The 23,329-nt window shown below is 36.7% G+C and overlaps 2 protein-coding genes across 2 annotated transcripts in view; one reads left to right on the plus strand and one right to left on the minus strand.

Annotated features, from left to right (window-relative positions):
* Nucleotides 1-1,029: 1,029 nt before the first annotated feature.
* Nucleotides 1,030-23,329, minus strand: part of LOC107739131 (uncharacterized) — a 40,220-nt gene continuing 17,920 nt past the window's right edge. Inside the window, exons 2-5 of the mRNA XM_016551145.1 lie at nucleotides 3,855-4,453; nucleotides 1,682-2,235; nucleotides 1,497-1,563; nucleotides 1,030-1,415 (exon numbers count right to left, since the gene is read on the minus strand). Coding sequence (XP_016406631.1) covers nucleotides 1,030-1,415; nucleotides 1,497-1,563; nucleotides 1,682-2,235; nucleotides 3,855-4,434 — 1,587 coding nt within the window. The 5' untranslated portion in view covers nucleotides 4,435-4,453. The remainder of the gene's footprint in view (nucleotides 1,416-1,496; nucleotides 1,564-1,681; nucleotides 2,236-3,854; nucleotides 4,454-23,329) is intronic.
* The window catches only part of LOC107739115 (amyloid beta A4 precursor protein-binding family B member 1-interacting protein-like), a 30,163-nt gene continuing 17,538 nt past the window's right edge, over nucleotides 10,705-23,329 (plus strand). The window contains exons 1-4 of the mRNA XM_016551120.1: nucleotides 10,705-10,851; nucleotides 16,249-16,308; nucleotides 20,314-20,413; nucleotides 22,748-22,998. Of these exons, the coding sequence (XP_016406606.1) occupies nucleotides 16,249-16,308; nucleotides 20,314-20,413; nucleotides 22,748-22,998 (411 nt within the window). The 5' untranslated portion in view covers nucleotides 10,705-10,851. The remainder of the gene's footprint in view (nucleotides 10,852-16,248; nucleotides 16,309-20,313; nucleotides 20,414-22,747; nucleotides 22,999-23,329) is intronic.

The raw sequence follows: 23,329 nt of genomic DNA on the forward strand, positions 1-23,329 counted from the left end.
CTGTAAAACATACTGTAAAAGTACTAAAAAAACAATCCTCCGCAATCTAAAAATCACATATCGAAACCAACCAGCAAAAACATCCCTTTCCAAACTTCTGTGATTTTCAGGCTAGTTGTATGTTAACTATTTATACAGCTCTCTCTTTCTCTCTCTCTCTATAGTTGATATCTGTCTCTCTTCCTATAACCATAGTGTTTTATATGGATATTTTTTGTATGCAGCGACATCTCATTTGATCTACACCAGAAACATCTGGTTCCAGCACGCCACACACCTGCTTTCCATTCCCAGAGCAGACAAATACATTCTATTGTTTCACACAATCAGTTTTCTCGCTAATTTAAGCACTGTTAGTCATGTTTCGGCAGACATTAAATTGTTTTTCACCCAAGTTCCTGAAAACTTTTATCGCAGATACATCTCAGGCATTATTAGCTCTGATGAATATGATTCTTTATCACACGTTCGCAGTTCAGTATGATGTCCTGTACTGTTTCAGTACTGCTATCTGAAGTTTCACCAAACTGCTGCCCTCTTGAGGTTGACGCTGTGCCCAGTGGAAGGATGTCTGGTACCCATCTGGAATCAACTATGGGTGGACACCTGGATCCTGAATGTATGGGTTTGCAAAAACTGGTTAGTACATTTTATTTGCAATTATGAAGCAACCAGTGTCCTCTAACAAATCCAATAACAACCACACGTAGCATGTGCTAGATTTTAAAAATCAACCAAAGCTGACATGATCAAGCAATATTTTTTTATAAGAATGCAGTGAAAATAACCTGTTCTCTACTAAACAAGTATAGAACAGGGTTAAAATATACTGTAAGAATAGTACAGTCTATTTGGACTTTCAAGTAGATTGTATCTCATAGAGCCACCAAAAAGCTTTAATAAAATATTAAGAAGCATAGTTTTTTTTTTCTGGCAAATTGATATGACTTAAAAAAATTTAATAAAAGATTACACTACATTATTTCTACATTAAATGAAATACCACTCCTTGCATTGAAATGCACGGGTCTAAAGGCCAACATATACTTTGGTTTTAACATGTTTTACAGTGAAGGCAGACATGACATTAATGTTGCCAAATGTTTTATCATGGTTGGTCAACAGGTTGTTTCCTGCTTTGCCACGAATATTGAGCTGTAGCCCTGGATAGATGGAAGTACTCTTCGACTTTGTAGGCGGTAAGGCAATCGAAGCCGTCCAAGACTGTGAGAGCATGTTCTCAGTCACAGTTCCACATAAAGTATCACTGGTGAAAGTACAAGGAATGCCAACAGGCTCGCCATCACAGTCTGAACAAGCCTGGCACTCCTTAAGTTCTTGACTGTAGAAGTACTCATGACCACACAGCCCTGCGGACATCTCCCTCTCAGAGACACCAAGACAACGAAACCCACCTGAAGAATGAAACAAAGAGAAGCCTGGTGAATCCCAAGAGACCATTTAAAGGCAGGCATTGGGGTTTTCATTTTGCTTACCTGGGGTATTAAGACATTTTACTCGCTCTCCACACAGGCTTGGTAATTCTAGGCATTCATCCCTGTCCTGTTGATAGATATTTGTTACTCAAAGACATGTTAAAGATTAAGACATATAACTTGGTCTGCTCTTCATTGAAATTTTATGTGTTGCATGCATAATGCAATTGCTGCCACACTGTCACCTGGCACATCCTATCAGCATTGGGGGAGCACTGTGACACCAGGAAGAATCCAGGGGGACACATAGTGCACCTTTCACACTGCGGTGGATCCTTCTGGAAGTCGCAGTATTCTTCAGGCCCACAAGCAATTTGACAGCCCAACACTGGGTGCCCTGCATCTCCAACTACATTCACCACTTTGGCATCCACATCTACCTTATGCACAGCATAGGACTTTTGCAGGTGGGTACGTGCTTGGCTCTGCAGGCCGGCCAGGTGGCTTTCAAAATAGCTTTGCAGTTCTCCTTGCAAGCCTTGGAATGAGAATTGCTTGACGGTCTCAGAAAGCAGACCGTACTGAGCCTTCACCACATCCATCTGCTCGTACATGCGGCGCTGCTGGTCGAGTATCTCACGCTGCTGGGAGAGGAGGGCCCCCTGCTGTTCCCCCAGTCTCTGCTGCAGATCACGGATCACTACTTGTTGAGCTCTCAAAGCCTCCACCAGCTTCTCTTGTCCCTTTGCCAGCTGTAGATGCAGGATAAGTGCATCCTCGGCAGGGACCTCATTCTCTCCTAGTAAAAAAAAAAGGAAAGAGTAACTATGGCTATAACCCAACAAGTGTATAATTAGCTTTAAGAAGAGAATATACATTTCCATTAAAGGCAGAGTAAGCGATTTCTGGTAGCCAATGTTGATATTATATTTGGGTTTATATGAGAACAATTATTTGGGAGTAAATCGACATTAATAGTTTATTTAAAGATGATCCAAACAAGAAATTCTCTGAAGTTAATACAACTTTTTGATATGTGAAGGTCAAAGTTTGATCACACATTTTTTAAACCAAGTGCTATTTTTTCCAACTCCAGTGCTAAAACTATTTCAATCATATGGAAATGGATCAAAGTAGTCTGCAGTGTCTTGAGAGTTGACTGCCAGCAGTTTAGCAGCTCTACCACTCTCTCTGTAGCCAAGCAGATGTGTATGCTTGCAATAATAGTTCTAGGGCCAGCTGTCAAATTCCCCTATTCATTGATGTATGGAAATTCCAGTACTGATGTGAAAATTGAATAAAGTATGAGTTTTATTGAGCCTGATAGTTTGTATACACTCCCCACCCTGTCGCATATTTTTCAAAGAACATAGAGAATTTCCTCTGTGATGTCTGTAGGTTCTCTAATATCTCACACAAGCAAAAACAGGTCTGCATCCTTCTCCAATAAAGAGCATTAAAGAGATTTCCTCTGCATAGTTTGGAGTACAACATTAATGGTATCAGTTGTCTGGAGGGGCTTTGTGAAACTGTGATATAAATTAAATGAAATCATTTACAATGTATTATTTTATTTAATAATTTGTGGAAAAATAATTTTATTAAAATATAATATGTAAAACTATAAAATAATCAGGTGACTACAAAGGTTGGAAGCACCTACATTTATATAATGGAATTACCATAGTTGACGACCAAAACCCTTGTGGTAATAACATGCTACTTTTTAGATAGTGGAAAAATTCATGAAAATTACACAGTTCAATGTACTTCAAATAATACCATGGTATTACCATGCTACTGCATATGTTCAACAAAGCACATGGTCATACCATGTTAGCTACTTTTTGTAAGTGATATACACAGTCCAAAGTACTTTAGACAATACCATGATATTACCATGGTATGCATTTAATAAAGCACATGGTAATACCATGTACTTTTTGTACAGTTAAGTGGATTAAGTAACAAAAATAATTTGTGCTATATGTCATTTTTTTATAAACTACAGTAATACAATAGCCTACTCTGTCTACTTAAGTGTTATACCAGTTTTGAAACAAGATACTCGGTTACACTTTATTTCGATAGTCCACTTTAGACATTCTACTAACTATAAGTAACTTTGTAACTACATGTCAACTACATGTCAACTAATTCTCATTAATCTGCATCTACATGTCTACTAACTCTCAGAGTAGACTTAGGGTAGGTTTAGGGTTAGTAGAATAAGTTGACAAAGAAAGTGTTAGAAGATATTAAGCAGACAGTCTACTAATACTCTACTAACTGCTAGTTGACATGTAGTTGCAAAGTTACTTACTGTTAGTAGAATGTCTAAAGTGGACTTTCGAAATAAAGTGTTACCAGATACTCTAATTCAAGTGCAGAACAGCTGGAACCACTGTTTCAATTCACCTGGTTTGATGTCACAAGTGAGCTGAACTCCCAGAGGAGCCCCACTCTCTGATGCGGGGTATCCAATGTCCGGAAATTCCCCCAGAAACTGAGCGGCTCTGTCTGCCACATGGATGAGGGGAGGCTGGCTGGTCCCGAGCACGCACCCGTCTCCAGCACAGGGTCTCGGTCTGGGGTTCGGTCGTATCCTCAGAGGCAGACGGCACTCAATTCCTTTACATTCTCTGGTGTCGTTCATAACATGATCTGGTCTTTGAGGCGTAACGCAGTCTGTGCACACAGGACCAACAAATCCAGCGACGCGCGTCTGGACCGTTGCCCTCGTCTGGTCTCCAGACCGCGCGCGCTGGGACAAAAGCGTTGCGTGATGTTCCGATGGAAAGCTGGAGGGAGCATGATGGTGATTTACTGATCTGCTCTGTGTTGTCGGATTGTGCTGTCGCGGTGGTCTGGACGATCTGCCCCCCGGACAGTGTGATCCAGAGCAGGGTCTGGGGTCTCCAAAGTCCCCAGAGCGCGCAGCGCGGAACGTGCATAATACATAAACCAGGAACAAAAGCGACTTTTTGGATGATGGCATTGTTTAATCATTTATCCGCCTAAATAAAGAAAATAACAGGTATGACTCGTGAGGAAATACGCGATTAAAAGAGTCTATCACACATCTACTATGTTTTCATGTTGTTCTTGTATTAATCCGCAGATAAACTCTTTAAACAGCAAGATGATTTTACCTGCAGCTGTCTTCTGTTTGAATGTCAGTGAAAATATAAACAGCAGGAGGTGAGCATCTCTCCTCCACTGGAGTGTGTGTGTGAGCCACTCTAAACACTTCGGAAGGAGAATGGGCTGTGTCCCAAAAAATAGTCAGCTCCCTATCTAGGCAACATTTTAGACATCATATGTAAGTGCAGCATTTTAGGAATCATATTTGTGTGTATTTTAAGCATTATTGGTATACATGCTGCATTTTTGGCCAAATCAGGCATGCACACATGCAACATTTTTGAGCATCATATGTGCAATAACATCATTTTGGGGCAATGTAAGCAGCAATTTTGGGCATCATAGACCCATGCATTTTTGGATGCATTAGGAATGCCCAAAAATGTTGTTTAGGTATAGCTCAGTTTAGTTTTAAGACAAAATCCATGGCATTCTATTTCAAAAGTGTTTAGATAGAAAGGTTCTGCTCACACATATATAATGCCCAAAACCAAAGCATGTGTGCTTTTTTGCTCTGTGTGCTAATTAAACCCAAATGTGCTGCATGCACGATGCCCAAAAATCATGCCTGCATCTACAATGTCCCCATGTTTCTAAATGCCCAATAATTCTGCAAGCACCAATTAATGACTCAAAACTGTACCTGCAAATCCTGGCAAAAAATGCTGTCTAGTTAGGCAGCTCTCTAAGTTTCAGGACACAGCCCTTATGTGGCATTCCAAATACTTAATTAGCATCAGGTTTCCCCAGCCTGAGTTTAACCCCTCACTCTCCCTGTCTTTCATCTGTTTTTCATCCTTTGATGTTTATTTTCCCTTTTTTCGTTTAGTGTGCTATGTTCGACAATGTTCAACTTTTAACACCAAAAGCCTGAATTACACTTAACAATCTCTCACTGAAAAGGGTGGTCCAGATGGAAAATTTAAATAAAATAAAAAAGTCTGGTATTTTTTGCCAAGTTTTTCCTATTTTAAACCAAAGGCAGCTCGCTAAGTTTCAGGACACAGCCCTTATGTGGCATTCCAAAGACTTAATTAGCATCAGGTTTCCCCAGCCTGAGTTTAACCCCTCACTCTCCCTGTCTTTCGTCTGTTTTTCATCCTTTGATGTTTATTTTCCCTTTTTTCGTTTAGTGTGCTATGTTCGACAATGTTCAACTTTTAACACCAAAAGCCTGAATTACACTTAACAATCTCTCACTGAAAAGGGTGGTCCAGATGGAAAATTTAAATAAAATAAAAAAGTCTGGTATTTTTTGCCAAGTTTTTCCTATTTTAAACCAACTATATCCTCCAATATAGCAATTGGGCCACAGATAGGAATTCATTCGGTGCTGTGCAAGTTTGCAATAGAGGCGTCATTGTGGGTAAAGGAAAGTTGTGTTACGACCAGTGTCACCTTTGTTTGTGGCCATGTCAGTTTTTTTAAAGATAGACAGGCTTTTGATTGTTTAAACAGCTGTGGTCTGTCATTCAGAATCTGTCAGGCAGAAGACAAAGTCTTAAAGGGTCAAAGTTTATTTGCTAGAGTTCAGCCGGCCGTACTAGACACATTTGGAGAGGAGAGACGGGAATCCAGAGCTCTTAATGGCTGATAACTAAAGAGCTTTCATTTGCATATGTTTATGGCTTCAGGATATTCTATGGTGCATTTGGTTAATCCAAATAAATATTTAAAGGCAAAATGAGATTGTTGAGTTATTGTTGGCTACGATGTTATATATCCATCTTGAAATTGAGATAATCAGCATTTAAGGCTAATAATGAAAAATCAACATCACATTTTGACTTTAAAGTTCAAATTCTGTCATCATGTACTCACCCTCAAATTGTTCCAAACTTGTATTTGTTTCTTTCTTCTGTCTTTTTAACATTGTTTAACATTCTCTCTTTTATGGATGATGTATTTATGATCTATACATAGCTGTTTGGATATTTTGAACAGTTCTGCCACCATTCACACCACTGACGTGTGCTATTGCTTGGACACATGCTTAGTATCTGGATATAAAAATGTGAAGTTTGAGTCACTAAGACATTTTAATTAGGCTACAATGATGGTTTAAGCTGTGAAATCTGTATTTCCCATTATAATGGCTGTAATGAACCACCAGTGTTTGATAGTACTGAATAGTACAGACCCCTGTTAAACCAGAATAATGAGTCAACTGTGGCCTAATGGTTTTTAAAGACCATGTCCCCTCACACCCCACCATATGGCCTTTTGGAGTCACTTGAGACCTAGTGTACTTTCTTTGAAAAGTGCTGAAGTATGTTCATTGTCAGATCAGGCCATGACTCATGAGCTAAGCTGTCATTTTATGCCAAATGCGCTCACCTCTCCAGCTGTTTATAGTAGTCTGCTTTCATTCTCTGCATAAAATCTGTCAGTTAAGGAATAGTTCACACACACACACACACACACTTTTTGGAGAAATGTAGCAATACCCATGACGCCAGTCCATCAGTTAACATCTTGTGAAGTAAAACCTGCATGTTTGCAATGAATAAATCTATTAAGGTGTTTTAATAGATAGTCGCTTCTATATAAAGTAATTTATAGTCCATAATCCATAATAACGCTTCCTTCAGTGAAAAAAGTCCATCCCCTGTTTTCTTCTCACATCAACACCCACTGACTTATAAGTTTAGAATTGTTTTGGCTGTGCTTGATCTATGCATATTTCTCTCCGGATTCAGACGAGACGACTTTTTCACTGGAGTAAGCGATATTAAAAACATCTTAATTGTGGAATTGCTTCATACATTTATGGACTGGAGTGGTGTGGATTACTTGTGGATTATTGTGATGTTTTTATCAGCTGTTTGGACTCTCATTCTGATGGCACCCATTCACTGCAGAGGATCACAACAAGTGATGTAATGCTAAATTTCTCTACATTTGTTCTGATGAAGCAACAAGTTCATCTACATCTTGGATGGCCTGAGGGTGAGTACATTTTCATTTCAACTATTCTTTTAGATGAGCGCATGTGCCTTTGTGGTTGGAGTGAGTCACACAATCAATAAGAACACACTGATATTAAACAGTATTTCTATGGTAAATCCTTTCTTACACGTTTGTAGTCTCAGCAGTGCACGCTATTTCGTTTTTATTTCATGTTGTTGATGGTTCAACTTCTGTGCTTGACATTTACTACAAAAATGGTTCTTTATCATGTCAGTAACTTTGTACAGACAAACAAAAACAACATGGCATTATTTTGGTTTCCATGATGTCAAACATTTCTGGTCTCATATGTTTTGGTTTGTGCCACACAGTGTTGACTTGTCTCAAAAAGGGTGGTCCTACTTGAGCTGGTGGGGGCTTCTAAGGAAAATTCATAGTGAGAATAAGAACATATAAAAAAGTCATAATAAGATCGGATAATTGGTAGCAAATGGTGAGATTTCCATCCTCTTTTAAGAAGAGTATAAACTGTGGATGCAGTAGGTTTGTTGTTAGCCAAAATTACTTTGAACAGTGTTAACTAATTAGTTACAGTCATGTGAAAATGAGGTTAATAGATGTGTTGTTGTCTCAAATGGTCCTTAAATGTCCTGAAACTGTGTCTTTCTAGGACTTGTGCTAAACAAATGTAAGTTTGTATTGCCTTAGAATAAATGGCTTAATTGGCTGCATCTATCTACATCCAGCTGCTTCCAACTCACCACAACAACATTTGAGATTGTTTACTCAGCCACTTGAATGGAAAGAAACATTGCCAAGTCTCTATTCTACGAGTTTAGCTTGAAAAAGTAAGGAATTTTGGAACAGATATATTGCTGACTCTATAAACCCCATGAAGTCAAAGTGAGAGTTTTGTGGCTTTTATTCCCTTTCTTTTAGTTTTGAAGCCATCTACATTCTTTTTGGCATCTGTAGTACCGTAAAGAACCTTTATACATCGCATAAAACATTCTTCATAGTGGAAAAAGTTTGTTTAGATTATTAAAATGGTCTTCACATCAAGAAAGGTTTTTTTTTCTTCTTTTTTTTTGAGGAACTGTTCACTGAAAGGTTCTTTGGGGAACCAAAACTTGTTCTTCTGTGGCATCGCTGTGAAATGATGACAGGAACATGCTTTCCCAGATTCAATAGGAAATATGCCAACACTGGAGAAAACCACATGAAATGAAGAGGTAAGTTTTCTTTCCAATGCTATTTCCATTTTTATTTGGACAAAGAATGAAAACCAAAACTAAAGTCCAAACGCATGTCTTTTGTCCTCAACACTGTAATAAATCCTTTCAATTTGTGAATATTTTATGTGACCCTGGACGACACAAAACCAGTCTTAAGTCGCTGGGGTATATTTGTAGCAATAGCCAAAAATACATTGTATGGGTCAAAATTATAGATTTTTCTTTTATGCCAAAAATCATTAGGATATTAAGTAAAGATCATGTTCCATGAAGATATTTTGTAAATTTCCTACCGTAAATATATCAAAACTTAATTTTTGATTAGTAATATGCATTGCTAAGAACTTAATTTGGACAACTTTAAAGGCGATTTTCTCAATATTTAGATTTTTTTTTTGCACCTTCAGATTCCAGATTTTCAAATAGTTGTATCTCGGCCAAATATTGTCCTATCCTAACAAACCATACATCAATGGGAAGTTTATTTATTCAGCTTTCATATTATGTATAAATCTCAATTTTGAAAATTTGACACTTAAGACTGGTTTTGTGGTCCAGGGTCACATACAGTGGGTACGGAAAGAATTCAGACCCCCTTAAATTTTTCACTCTTTGTTATATTGCAGCCATTTGCTAAAATCATTTAAGTTAATTTTTTTTCCTCATTAATGTACACACAGCACCCCATATTGACAGAAAAACACAGAATTGTTGACATTTTTGCAGATTTATTAAAAAAGAAAAACTGAAATATCACATGGTCCTAAATATTCAGACCCTTTGCTCAGTATTTAGCAGAAGCACCCTTTTGATCTAATACAGCCACGAGTCTTTTTGGGAAAGATGCAACAAGTTATTCACACCTGGATTTGGGGATCCTCCGCCATTCCTCCTTGCAGATCCTCTCCAGTTCTGTCAGGTTGGAAGGTATACGTTGGTGGACAGCCATTTTTAGGTCTCTCCAGAGATGCTCAATTGGGTTTAAGTCAGGGCTCTGGCTGGGCAATTCAAGAACAGTCACAGAGTTGTTGGGAAGCCACTCCTTCGTTATTTTAGCTGTGTGCTTAGGGTCATTGTCTTCTTGGAAGGTAAACCTTCGGCCCAGTCCGAGGTCCTGAGCACTCTGGAGAAGGTTTTAGTCCAGGATATCCCTGTACTTGGCCGCATTCATCTTTCCCTCGATTGCAACCAGTCGTCCTGTCCGTTAAAAAAAGTACACTTCCATAATGTACTTAAAGTGCTCTATATCCAGGGTCACATATGTTAATGCAAATCTAAATAAATCAAACAAGCACAATGAGGAATAAAGCACAGCTTACACAAAAGTCACGTTTAAACCAAGCTGCTTTCACAAATCTGTGGGGAACCTTTTTGCCAGAAGGATTTGCTCAATACAAACACCCAGTTTTCAAATGACAAGATTGCACTGGAGTGGTGTGGATTACTTGTGAATTATTGTGATGTTTTTATCAGCTGTTTGGACTCTCATTCTGACGGCACCCATTCACTGCAGAGGATCCATTGGAGAGCAAGTGATGTAATGCTAAATTAAAAGTCTATTCTGATGAAGAAACAAACTCTTCTACATCGTGGATGGTCAAAGTGTTCATTTTGGGTGAACTATTTCTATAGCATTAATAATTTTTATAGTTGCATGCAATTGCCTTCACAACAAAAAACGCACTAGCAAGCAGGTTTATAAAATAACATGGCTTCAATTTATGTTGAAACATGTATCATTGCTGACAAAAAAGCAGACATGCATAACAATGGCATTAATCATTAACAGGGAGAAACGCTTATCAATCATTGACCAATATGTAATCTACAGAGAAATAATAAACTAGCACTGGTTGGCTTGTCTCGTATACAATCTCAGCTGTGCACTTGTATGCCGCTGCTATTCAGCGTCATGCATGGAATGCAAAGACAGGTTTAAACCTGAACTTCCGTGTCAGGCAGGAAGTAAGTGAAGTGTCAGTGACTAACATACAAGCGCTACAGCTCAGCAGCCTGCTGCATGTGGGTTGGGTGGTGTCCACCATTAAACAGGAAAGAGAGGCATTTTACAGAAAACGTATTTATGAACCCATCACCTAGTTATTAAAACTGCCAAATAAACCAAGGTACGTGATGTTTTTCCTCAAACAAATGTTTTTTTTTTTGTTGTTGTTGATTTTGTTCAAATACCTGTTACATCTGACAATAATCAAGTAACAAGATAATTTTGTAGTGTCTCTGGTGCCTAAGATTAGTCTAATTCCTGTAGATTATTTTCATTAATGACTCATTTTAATGACTTTACTGATTGTTTTTATGAAAACAAAAAGGAGTTTAAATGTTAGACCAGACTCTGTATATGTACCTGTTGTACTGATGATGTGAATAATAACCTAATTATTGATTAGGGTCCAGACATAAAGATGACATGGGCAGATTTGCTTTTGACCAATATGTTGTTTAAACTGGGCAGCTGAAAATAGCTCAAACTACTGACTCTTCTCTTCTGACTGGATTAATTGTCAATGAATTCATTATATTGTTGTGACTGGTCACCTGTTGGACACATCAAGCAGAACAAAGCAGAACAAATAACACCACACCCATATCAGTGTGATATTTGCTAAAAACAATGTCTAATAGTTTTGGACTATCCAATCTGAAGACTAACAGTAGTTTCATTTATCATTAAAGCTTCTTAAGACATATTCCTAGTTTCATAGTGCATGAATGATCAGTGCATGTTATTCCAAATGTAACCATTTTTGTCTTCATAAGTTTTAATCGAAATTTGATTGCATAATGTTTAACCACTAGTCCTCAACAATCCACTGAAACACCCACTTTACAGAATTCCTGATGGATAAAATCATTGTTTTCATTGAATACCACATTTCACTTGGAAATATGCCACAGTATGGAAGTAAAGTTGGGAATGTCATTTCATGTTGACTTAGAATGGATAATATATGTTACATTTTGTAAAGAACAAACCTTATGTTTTTGCTGTTTGGCTTGTCCTCAGTTGTCACTGTGAGTAATGACTGTATGTCTGTCTCATTTGGAATAACACATGCTGTCAGCGCTCTAAATTAGCAAATAACAATAATTTGTACAAAGGTGACTGAAGAAGGAATTAGAAAGTCATCTCCAAAAAGGCATACAGAACAATGTGAACTCCTGCATATGCATATGTTTTAGCCTCAAAGCATACTTTTTTTTTGTCTCAGGCTCTACTTTCTTATGACAAAGAGGTTTAGTGTTTCAAGCATAACAGCTCACAGGTTAAAGTATACAAGCACTGTGACAGGAATCATAGAATGGCACAGCAACTGAACTAAAACACTGTGCCCGAGTGTTTGATGAAGAAACAAACAGGAGACTGTTTTTCTATCAGGTTACCCCAAAGTCAACAGTCCGTCTGGGTCTGTAATGACTGTTTTCCTCAGACTAAAATAACTACTAAGGAATGATAGCGTCTCAGTGATTTAAAAAAGCATTAGCGCAGCAACATTATAGCTACTAGGCTACTCAGAGAACTGTGGAAGTGAGCTGTTAAGATATTTTTACATAGTTCTTTCCCAAATCATGGAATGCTGCAAAAGAGAGCCGTTGTGTCTTACATTAACATTTAATTCTGTGGTAAATGCTAACAAGACTACAGCCTCAAAAATGAAATTTAAAGGTCAAAATATTTAGTCTGTTTAGGAATCAACTCTTATTGTTCGTGTTTGCTATAAAGCAGGCATCACTATTACTATTGCATTAAAAGTAGGTATTTGTACAAACTCCAAAGTAAATTTTGCCATATACTGTAACTAATTATGTACTTTTCATGCTATACAAATTATTATACCATAAATTGTGCAGCTTGTTGATGTGCTATGCTATATATATGTGTACTTTTTCACAGTGGACTCACAATAAGTTAGTATGAGTTGTACGCATTTATATCAGAAATGTACTTTTTAAAGAGCGAGTTAATGAAATGAAACATATCCATCAACACAATTCAGAACTGTGTTACAGTTATCCTTCAAGGTAAGACCAGTCTGATCGCAGTATAACTAAATAACTTCCTCGATATTTAATTCAAAGCACATGCAATTGTGAAACAGATGGAAACATTGAGCTAATTTCTTTCCCAGACCTAAAATCCTGCACAGATGCCCTTGATATGGAATATTATGGTTACCATAACACTTAACAAAACAAGTGAAAATGATTCTTGAAGCATAAAATATACCGGAAAATAGATTAAACAGTATCCGTCAGATAACCAAAGATTTACTCTGACACACGGTTTCAACAGGACTAATGCTGGGCAATTGCATGTTTTCATTTCTTCCTGTACTGGTACCTCAAATCTATGTATCATTTTTGACATTTGCTTATATTTGAATGTGAATATACTGATAATATAATGATGCCCATGCTTATCAGTTGTTTGGAAAAAGACACGTATAAGAAGCACCGTATTGTGATAGTTGCCGAGAGATAGTGAGTGTCATCTGTTTCCTGTTGGTAACTTCGATGCTTTCAACATCTTGTGAGGGGAAGTTTCTGTAACCACTTCCCCATGTGTAGCAGCACACAAACAGCTCTCTGATTGGCTGCACGGCAGTACTTCATTTAAATAAGAGGACGCAGCATTGTTTAACTCACAGGTGCTGGTATGCGGCAGTTTAGTCTGAAATAGTATTCATTGAAGAGCTTGTTTTTGTTGGAGTATTACAGCGCAACTCATATTTGAATGAAGAATTACTTGTGTTGTATTGTTGTGTTCAAGTAAAATACAAACAAAACAAAAAAAAACGTAAAAAACGTGCATTTTTAATATAAAATATGATTTATATATTTTTTCCAGAATGCAAAATGATCAAGTAAACATTCTTAGATTAAAAAAGAACAAATAAATACATTGAAGGAGGGCTTGAATCCCATCTTCAGTGTCTATGGGATTTGCCCATTTTATCATCCAAGTAAAATGTTTCTCTTTTCAGACTGAAAAGTATGCTTATTCTCAATAAGCTACATGATTTAAAGGAATCGTTCATTTCTGTGGCACAAACCATGTGATTCAAGCTAGACGTCTATGTTTAAAAAGTGACAACATGTGCATTAATTCAAAGCAGTTGCACAAACGAATTGCTGAATGTGGGAGAATAAGAGGGAAGTAGGCCAGAGTTGGGTATTTTTGGACCAAGATTACAGATAATGTTTGTTTTATTATAGTTGAACTGCAGGCAGCTGAATAATCAGAAGTGAAGCTAACAGATCTTTATTTAAACTGGCTCATATGTGACAAAAGAAAAGTTTCATCTAGAACATGAACTGATATTTTCACTTACTGCATCTCCAATGTCTACAGTAGAATGAGAGAGAGAATGATCTCTTGGCAAATTCATTTGCATGTAATTCATACTTTCTGTGATATTGTACACTCAGGCAGTGCTGAGCGTTCATGGGCAGGATTCTGCATGTCTTGGCAAAGAACGAGTTATGCAAGCCATGCTTTTATCTATAGCCTCTGGATGGATATTGTGCAATGTTTAGCTTTGGGCATTTTTTTTTTTTTTTACACATGTGCACACAGGTACTCTTTATTACTCTATATTGTATATTACTCTATATATGTACTCTTTATTACCAATCACAAACACTTGTATGCTGCTGTAACCATTAAAAAAAATGGCACCATCCAAATGACCAATTCTGCACAGCAGTTACAAAACTACTTTTGCTGCCAGATTATGACAACACCAGTGGGACAAAAAACAATTGTAACTTATTAGATTTTTTTTTTCTCCATTAAATAGTACTGACTTTGAACTAAACACTCTCAATGTTTTTTTAGCCATTATTATTAAAACTTAAATATAGTTCTCTCTCTCTCTGTCTCTCTCTCTCTCTCTCTTTGGCTTGCTTAGTTGGGGTTTAAAAAACACTTAATATTCAGTAATATTATCAATTTTGACGCCACTGACACAATCGGATAAAAACAAAACCTTGAACTGCTTTCCAGAATCTGAATTTGTTTCATATTCGATGACACTTGCATCACTGATTCTGTTATTTTCTTGTTCATTGTTGCGAATCTGCTTTGAAACAATCGGTGAAAAAAGATTCAGTCTATGATCTCACTGGTGAATGGATAAATAACTGATGTGAGGATGTTCAGCTGAGAATGCTGACTCGCGTGTAGAATCAAATATAGTCAGGATGTTTGCATGCATGAATGTTCAGTGACGCTTCACATTATCACACTACAGGCTCACATTGGTTTAACACAGGGAGGAGCTAATAGAAGTGAAAGTTTTATCTAAATCAATCAGAGGTTCATGTAAAATATGTCACAGGCCACCAGTTCAAGAGCCCCTGGTTAGAACATTAAGTATAACTGGCCAGACTTTATTGCAAAATAAACACAGACAGTGTGATCAGGACCCCAACATAAAGTGGAGGATAACCCTGTTCACTGCAAAGATTACAAAAGTTTCCAGTATATTTATTAAAATGAACCCTGTCCTTCATAAGCCATAGTCGTGGCAACATGTGGAGACACAAAATGATAGCAATCAGCTTTTCTAATCTCCACTGATATAAAAAGAGAGAATGCATGTAGTGATATGAGAGCAGCACGGTACGTTGCCATGGACAACGATGAAAGTAGTTATTATATAAAAATACTTGGTTAAAATTTATCTCAGGTGATGTTGTTATAGTTTAATTATAGAAATAAGTAATATTAACTAACTAAATGTACCTAATATAGGGTTAAAGCTAGGGTTAGGGTTTGGTTTGGGGTTAGTTAATTGTAATTATGCATAATTTACTGTTATTACAATAGTAAGTACATGTAACATGCATCACCTTGAAATAAAGTGTTACCAAATATTTGACGTCTGAATGTTGAGCCCGGTCTCATGAAAATGTGTATAAATAGTACGCCAAATAAAAACGAAAACTCGTTGTATTGATACGCAAAAATGGACTTTGGCGTGCATATGATACGCATGTGTTTGGCGTGCATATAATACGCAGTTTTCGCGTGCATATGATACGAAATTTGTTGGCGTGCATATGATACACAGTTTTCGCGTACATATGATACGCATCTACCCCACAACCCTAAACCTACCCATCGCGTAGCATATACACGCCAAAGTCCATTTTTGCGTATCAATACCACGAGTTTTCGTTTTTATTTGGCATACAATTTATACGCACTTTCATGAGATCGGGTTGGAATGTTGTGACTGACCAAACAGAATCCATTATTCCAGAAAACATTGCATATGGATATAATAAACAATACATGAAATTACACTGAAAATGTGTGTGTGTTTACATTAAATGATCAGAATGCATTTTGTTAAAACTAAGCCTGTGTTCATACCTCAAGTTCTGCGTTCGGTTTCTCACATTATTTGTTGTTCAAATAATGTGAGTTTTTCATAATTCTATCGCAAAACTTGTTCTAAAGATGTTAAATACTCATCTCCCAACTATTCCTGTTGTAGATGGATGACATTGATGCGATGTTCAGTGACATGCTGCAGGAGATGGATCTCCTAACGCAGGTATGTTTCTCATATCCTCAAGAGGGGAAACTGGCTAATCAGTGCGATGTGTGCCTTTGTGTGCTTTTAAGTAAAAAAGATATGGAATAGCTTCGTAAAAAGTTGTATTTCTAACATTTTCTGGTTACACTTTATTTCGATAGTCCACTTTAGACATTCTATTAACTATAAGTAACTTTGTAACTACATGTCAACTACATGTCAACTAATTCTCATTAATTTGCAACTACATGTCTACTAACTCTCAGAGTAGACTGTTAGGGTAGGTTTAGGGTTAGTAGAATAAGTTGACAAAGAAAGTGTTAGAAGATAGTCTTAAGTGTTAAGCAGACAGTCTACTAATACTCGACTAACTGCTAGTTGACATGTAGTTGCAAAGTTACTTACTGCTAATAGAATGTCTAAAGTGGACTATCAAAATAAAGTGTAACCCCCTTTTTTTTTTTTGTAGTTATAGCTCTGGAAATGTGCTGAAATTGTTTGCTACATTAATAAATAATATATTTTTTAAATGTTCTACCCAAGACTGATTGATCAGAAGGTACACAAGTTGGTTTGAAGGGACATTTGAACCAAAAACAAAAAGACAAAACATTTACTCAAACTCATGTCTTTTCAATCCCTCATCTTTAAAACAAAAATGAAGATATTATTAATATTATCTCGTTGTCCATCCATTAAAAGTCTATTAACAAACAGAAGTCAAGCAAGCATATTTGAGCCATGATCTAAAAGTGGATCTGTCACCCATGGCTTTTCCATTTTGGCCTAGTTTTTGTTACATAAATAATGACACGGTGTGATATGTCATGTGTTGTTGTTCATCTGAAGTTTTATTTTCCAGATTTTAAGACCTGCTAAGGACCAGATTTTTATTATTTTATTACGTCCTGATATGGAAAGCCAGGGAATTCAATAGGGTGCCCTTTCTTTTTCACATGACTGTACATCTTGGATGGCCTGAGGGGGAGTAAAGTATCAGCAAATTTTCATTTTTGGGTGAACTATTCCTTTAAAAAGTATTTTCTGATGAATAAACGTCTTATGGGTTTGGAACAACATTTTCATTTTTGGTTCGACTAACCCTTTAAGCCATAATTTTAAATTTGATAATTAGTAATTTAACAAAACTCATTCGCCCATAGATACTTACTTGTTACCCTTGGTCTCTAAGGTCATGCGTTCAGGTTCTGTCATTTCCATGTAGTTCTTGGACCAGACGAATTTGGAGTCAGCGGTGAGGTTAGAGCACTCAAAATTCAGTGAAATGACGCCGTCATCGTCAACATTCACAACTATCTCGGTAGTTCCTGTGAGAAAGAAATGGCTTGTTGGATTTTGTTGAGAGTAGTTAAGTCTTGTTGATTTTGGTTTGTTTTTAGGGTTAACCTGGATTTAAAAACAACTCTAAACAGATTCCTCATTTGCAAAAGCACCCACTGTAAAGATTATGAGATTACGTGTAAAAAGAAAAAAAAAAAAGTAATTTTCAGAGGTATATCAAGTTATTTGAAGAGAGATCATGAAGACAAATGTATGAATTGTACAGAAGAAAAGGATAATTTTAATTTATTTCACATTGATTTCAATTTTATCTGCAGTAGCTTTTTTTGCAGTACAGTAAAATGTTATTTGATAAATTCTAGTTCTGTCTAGTTTAGTACCTGGTTTAGTCACTGCCTCAACTGGTTCTGTTGGATCTGATGCTTTTCCTACACCGGCTTTGTTCTGAGCGCGCACACGGAAAACATACGATTCCCCCTCCTTTAGATCCTTGATCTAGAATAAGAGAAACAACATTTACTACCATAAACCTACCCTTGTGAAAAAAGAAGTGTGCTTAATTGTATTAAATGTGAACTTGTAGTGTGCTTCAAATCTTAAAAGTATATTTAAAAAGATGACATAATTGTATAGATAATAGTTATGAAATAAAAGGCCACTTAAGTGACTCAAAGAGTGACACTTTCATGTCATAACACACTTAAGTACACTTTTAAAAAGTGCACTTTTTAATGTAAAATTAAAAGTTGTAAAGTACATTTTGAGTCAATATGTTTTAATAATCTTTTTTTGTGCTTATTTTGACATACTACAGCACATGTAGAGGTTATGGTTAATATATATTAAATGTACTAAATTGCAATTATCATTTCAAATGAGTAATTACAAATATATTTAAATACATGACATACAAGTTTCAATAGAAATGACATTAAAGTATATTTTAGTTTAACATAAATGCTTGTAAGTACATTCAATGGTACGTTAACCATATTTCAAAGACAACAGAAGTAATTATGAAATTACATATAAAGATGTACTTAAGTCCTACTTAAGTCCTACTTAAGTGGGTAAAAAACCCTCTAAAGTTCAGCTAATTGCATTTAATACAAATTTATGTATTAAAAAATATTTTAATTGCAATTAACATGCAGTTAAGTTTCCAAAAACATTACATTGAGTTTTCACTTAAGTATATCCTTTTAAATTATTTCCATAATAAGTACTCATTTTAAAAGTATGCTACAAGAGTACTTAATTTTCTCAAAGGTATACCAATATCACAACCCTTAACAAACTCCACTGCCCTACGGCTTCCATATGCATACAAACCTTCTTGAATGTCTTGTCAGTAGCTTTCTCATTGACTCCTCTCCACATCTCAAAGTCTGCGTCAGCCTCTTTGATATCAATGTAGTATCCATTGACAGCATCACGACCCTGGTAGACAGGCGGTTTCCAGAGCAAGACCAGAGAGTCCTTACGCACCTCCTGTACTTGGAGGTCATGGGGTGGTCCTAAAAACAGGATGAATTGTAGTGCAGACTACATCTAAATTGTTTTCATAGAACATCCAGTAACCTGGCAGATGATTCAGAGGAGGCAAAGGATGCCGATGAGAGACAGCTAGAACCAAGAGGGCAGAACCAGGGAATAAATTCACCTCTGCATCCAAAAGGAGTGCTGCTAGTGCTCCTTCTGCAGTTGATGCTGCAATAATGGAGTATTTGAGTAGCAGGAAACACCATCAAGAGGATGAGCTTGATGCATTTTTTAAGTCAATGGCTTCCTCCATGCGAAAGATGCCAGAGCAAACAAAAGCAAAGCTAAAATTTAAGATTCATGAGCTAGTCCATAGAGCAGAAATGGAGACAATGTATGAAGCCAGTGGATCCTCTTTGGCCAGTGAATTTGAGTACACATTTTTATAGGCTTCCACTTACTGTTACTTAACAAACTTAACAAAATGTGCAGAGAAATGTATGTAAATGTGATTGTTAAAGGAATAAATAAATGAAGAGTCATGATAAACATTTTAAAATAGTTTTTAATTATGGTAATTTATTGTGGTAAGCAGCTTTTTAACTTTTTAAAATAATAATAGGTTACACTTTATTTTGATAGTCCACTTTAGACATTCTATTAACTATAAGTAACTTTGTAACTACATGTCAACTAATTCTCATTCATTTGCAACTACATGTCTACTAACTCTCAAGAGTAGACTGTTAGGGTAGGTTTAGGGTTAGTAGAATAAGTTGACAAAGAAAGTGTTAGAAGATATTAAGCAGACAGTCTACTAATACTCTACTAACTGCTAGTTGACATGTAGTTGCAAAGTTACTTACTGTTAGTAGAATGTCTAAAGTGGACTATCGAAATAAAGTGTTACCCATTTTCTTTTTGTGTGTGGCTACTTCAATAGAACACAGCAATTATATCCCATTCAAACAGTTCCAGCACTGAGATACGATGCATCGAAAATGTGTATATTTTCTTCATGCAGTATAAACTAGAGACGGTATAAGTCAGATGCTAGCAGTATGAGCACAAAATATGAACAAAAGTGGGAAGCACACATATTAAGACTAATATGCATATCACGTTTGTATGTTAATAAGATGATAGTTCCTGTGCTGTTTGTTCTGTAGTTAAAAAAATACATAAATAGCTTCCATATTTGTCTTTCATATGACTTGTTCCTCATTTGTCTTTTCACAGAGTTTGGGAGAAGAAGCAGAGTCTGCGCCTTTGCCTAAACCTCCCTCCATTCCTGACCCTCAGGAAATGAACTTTTCCATTGGTTTTACAGATCTGAATGGTAAACAATATTTCAGGCTAATATTTTTCACAAGTGTCTGCTGTTTTACCAAGTTATTTCACCTACAAGGCTCTATTCATCAAGTGTTGCTTTTAGGAGGAAATTAGTGATTAATTAACCATAAAATTGCTTGAAATTATGTCTGAAAGAGGCCCAAAAATGCACAGACGGGGCTGTTTGAAGTGTAGAAAGTTTGTCTGCAATCAAAGCCTGATTAGCACGCTTACATATTGGCCTCGTTCAGCTCTAAAGTTATACTCGTTAAAAAAATTATTTATTTTTATGAATTCTTTCCTCATTTCTGGTTGTCACAGAGCCCATCACATGACATTAATAAATGTCACAAATTAAGAACTTTTTAATTTTTCAACTTTTTAACTTTTAAACCCAAAACTTTTTAAGTTGAGGCCAGCTATGTTTTATGAATTCCCTCCCTGGTTTTAGTTAAAGGTGCAGTAGGAGTTGGAAAATGCTAACTTTAGCCTGATAGCACTGAAAGCGAACATCCCACCCGCCCTGCAATCGCTATCCAAAGCCACACCCTCTGAACCAGTGTTAATTTCGTTGACGAATAATTTTCGTCCTAATTTTCGTCAACTACATTTTTTTCACCGACGAAAACGAGACGATGACGAACTAAAACTCGTTTTGAATGACAGAATCTATGACGGAAATCTATTAATATTTTCGTAAACGAATAAAAACGAGACGAAAATGTTAGGGAGGGACGATTTGGGAAGAGATTCGTTCAGAACGAATCTGCTGCATAGTTACGAGGTTAGATGCGTACATATGAACCGGCGGGACATAAGCTAACATACACTTGCTGCACGTCTCATAAAACGTTCAAAAATGTCGATATCTGGGAGTAAGAGAAGAGCAGACATGTGGATAAATCTGACGACGCAAAAGAGAACTCAATTCGGTCCGGTTTTCTGAGCGCAGACACCGAAGCAGCGCCTCGAGTGGCCTACTCTCTCGCGTCTCAGGAACGGAGAAATGCACACATAATGATGTCGAATAGTCTGTTTTGACGAGTATTTACGTAAACACACTCGGTTACGTCTGATGTGAACATAAACAGTTGGGAGAATACTGGACGTGTATCAGTACACTGCATCCGTGTATCCGGTTTTAAAGGGACAGCAGCCTAATTTAGTTTCTACTGTCCGAGACATTGATGTTAATCAAGCAACAAAAGAAAGACAGAAAATCACGCACTGCTCTTGACTGAATCACTTTAGTAGCCCTAAAGACTAATCAAAATTAATTTATAGAAATAAATATGTCTGCTTGAAAGAATGAAGAATGTGGTAATCAAGTCGTTATAAAGAATGCATAATTTGCCTTATTTGTATTTCATTGAAAAGAAGACCATGTTCTTGTTCTTTATGAGAAGTGGTTTTATTTAATTTTAACATAAAGGCATGTTGTGTGTCACCGCAGTTAAATCGGTGTCTATCATGATAAAACCTTAATATCAAACCTATAGAATTTGGCAACCCATTAGATTTTAGCTGACTAAATTTACTGTAGATTTAGATGACTATAATCTTATGATATTTAGTCGACTAAAACTAAAATAAATTCAGATGACTAAAATATGACTAAAACTATTTGACATTTTAGTCAAAAGACTATGACTAAAACTAAATCAAAATTTGCTGTCAAAATTAACACTGCCCTGAACGCATATACGCTCACAGACCAGAATACCAGAGACAACATTACTACAATAGGCTACATCAGCGGTACCCAATTCCAGTCCTCGCATTTATTTACAGAGGTATATTATGCCACACTTCTCTAGTAAGTTTCGTCTGTGTGTGAAGACGCTGCGCAGCGCAAATCCGTGAATGAATAATCTGAAGTGAAGTAAACTTCATTTCTCAGGGTGTAGGGAGCAGGGAACTGCTGGGCTACATCATGTGTCATTCACCTGTGAGAAAACTTTATAGTACTGGCTGCTCATTTGGTGGGAAATTGTTTATTTGTGGCCACAATATCCAACATAATCTCATGGAAATTTGTAAATATTTTACATTTTAAGGAATTGGTGGCTTACTTGTGTGTTCATATGTTCATATGTGTTGTATGTCCTTTGTACATTTTCATATGTTCTACTTAAGTCTCAGTGATGGGGTTGGGTGGACCTTCATGCTTATTATTATTATTATTATTATTATTATTATTATTATAAATCTTATCTTTTGTATCACGTTTTACAAATTCATATAAATAAAAATAAATAAATAGCACACCTTAAATACTTGATAAGATCAGGTTGCTATATCCCCCCCCCCCCATTGTTTGTTCACATTGTGACCTCTAAAGCATCTTTGCATGATCTGGAAGACAATGACTTGGACGCCTTGATGGCTGATCTGGTGGCAGATATCAGTGCCACGGAAGAAAAGTTTGCCACAGAAAGAGATACGTTTACGGGGTCAGCCCCAGTTGCCCCAAAACCCTCCCAGCCTCAGAGTAATTTTAGCCTCCTAGCGTCAACTGACACCTCTAGACCTGCAACTTCCTACAACTCCATTGCAGCTCCGCCCCTACCACCCGCCTCCAAACCATCAAAAGTAAGTCTCTTTCTGAATGGTTCGCACACCCTCAGGCCTCATGTGGTTAACACGTACATAGTTGAAGGTTACAGGGTTTATTTTAACACAACCAGGCCAAACAACAGATGTGAGCAATTATAATTGAATTTAAGTGCAGCCAACAGTGTAAAACTGCAATAACTTTATGAAGTATGAACCTTATGAATGTCTACAATATCCACTAAGCATGTAAAAAAGCTTAACCATAAAATGTAATTATCCTCATGATTGCAATGTTAGCTCAGCCGGATATTCATTGAATGTTATTTTATGTCTAGACCAGTGCTTGGCAGAATGTACAACAGGAGAT

This window comes from Sinocyclocheilus rhinocerous, unplaced genomic scaffold (assembly GCF_001515625.1).
Source record: "Sinocyclocheilus rhinocerous isolate Xijiao unplaced genomic scaffold, SAMN03320098_v1.1 scaffold914, whole genome shotgun sequence".
NCBI lineage: Eukaryota > Metazoa > Chordata > Actinopteri > Cypriniformes > Cyprinidae > Sinocyclocheilus > Sinocyclocheilus rhinocerous.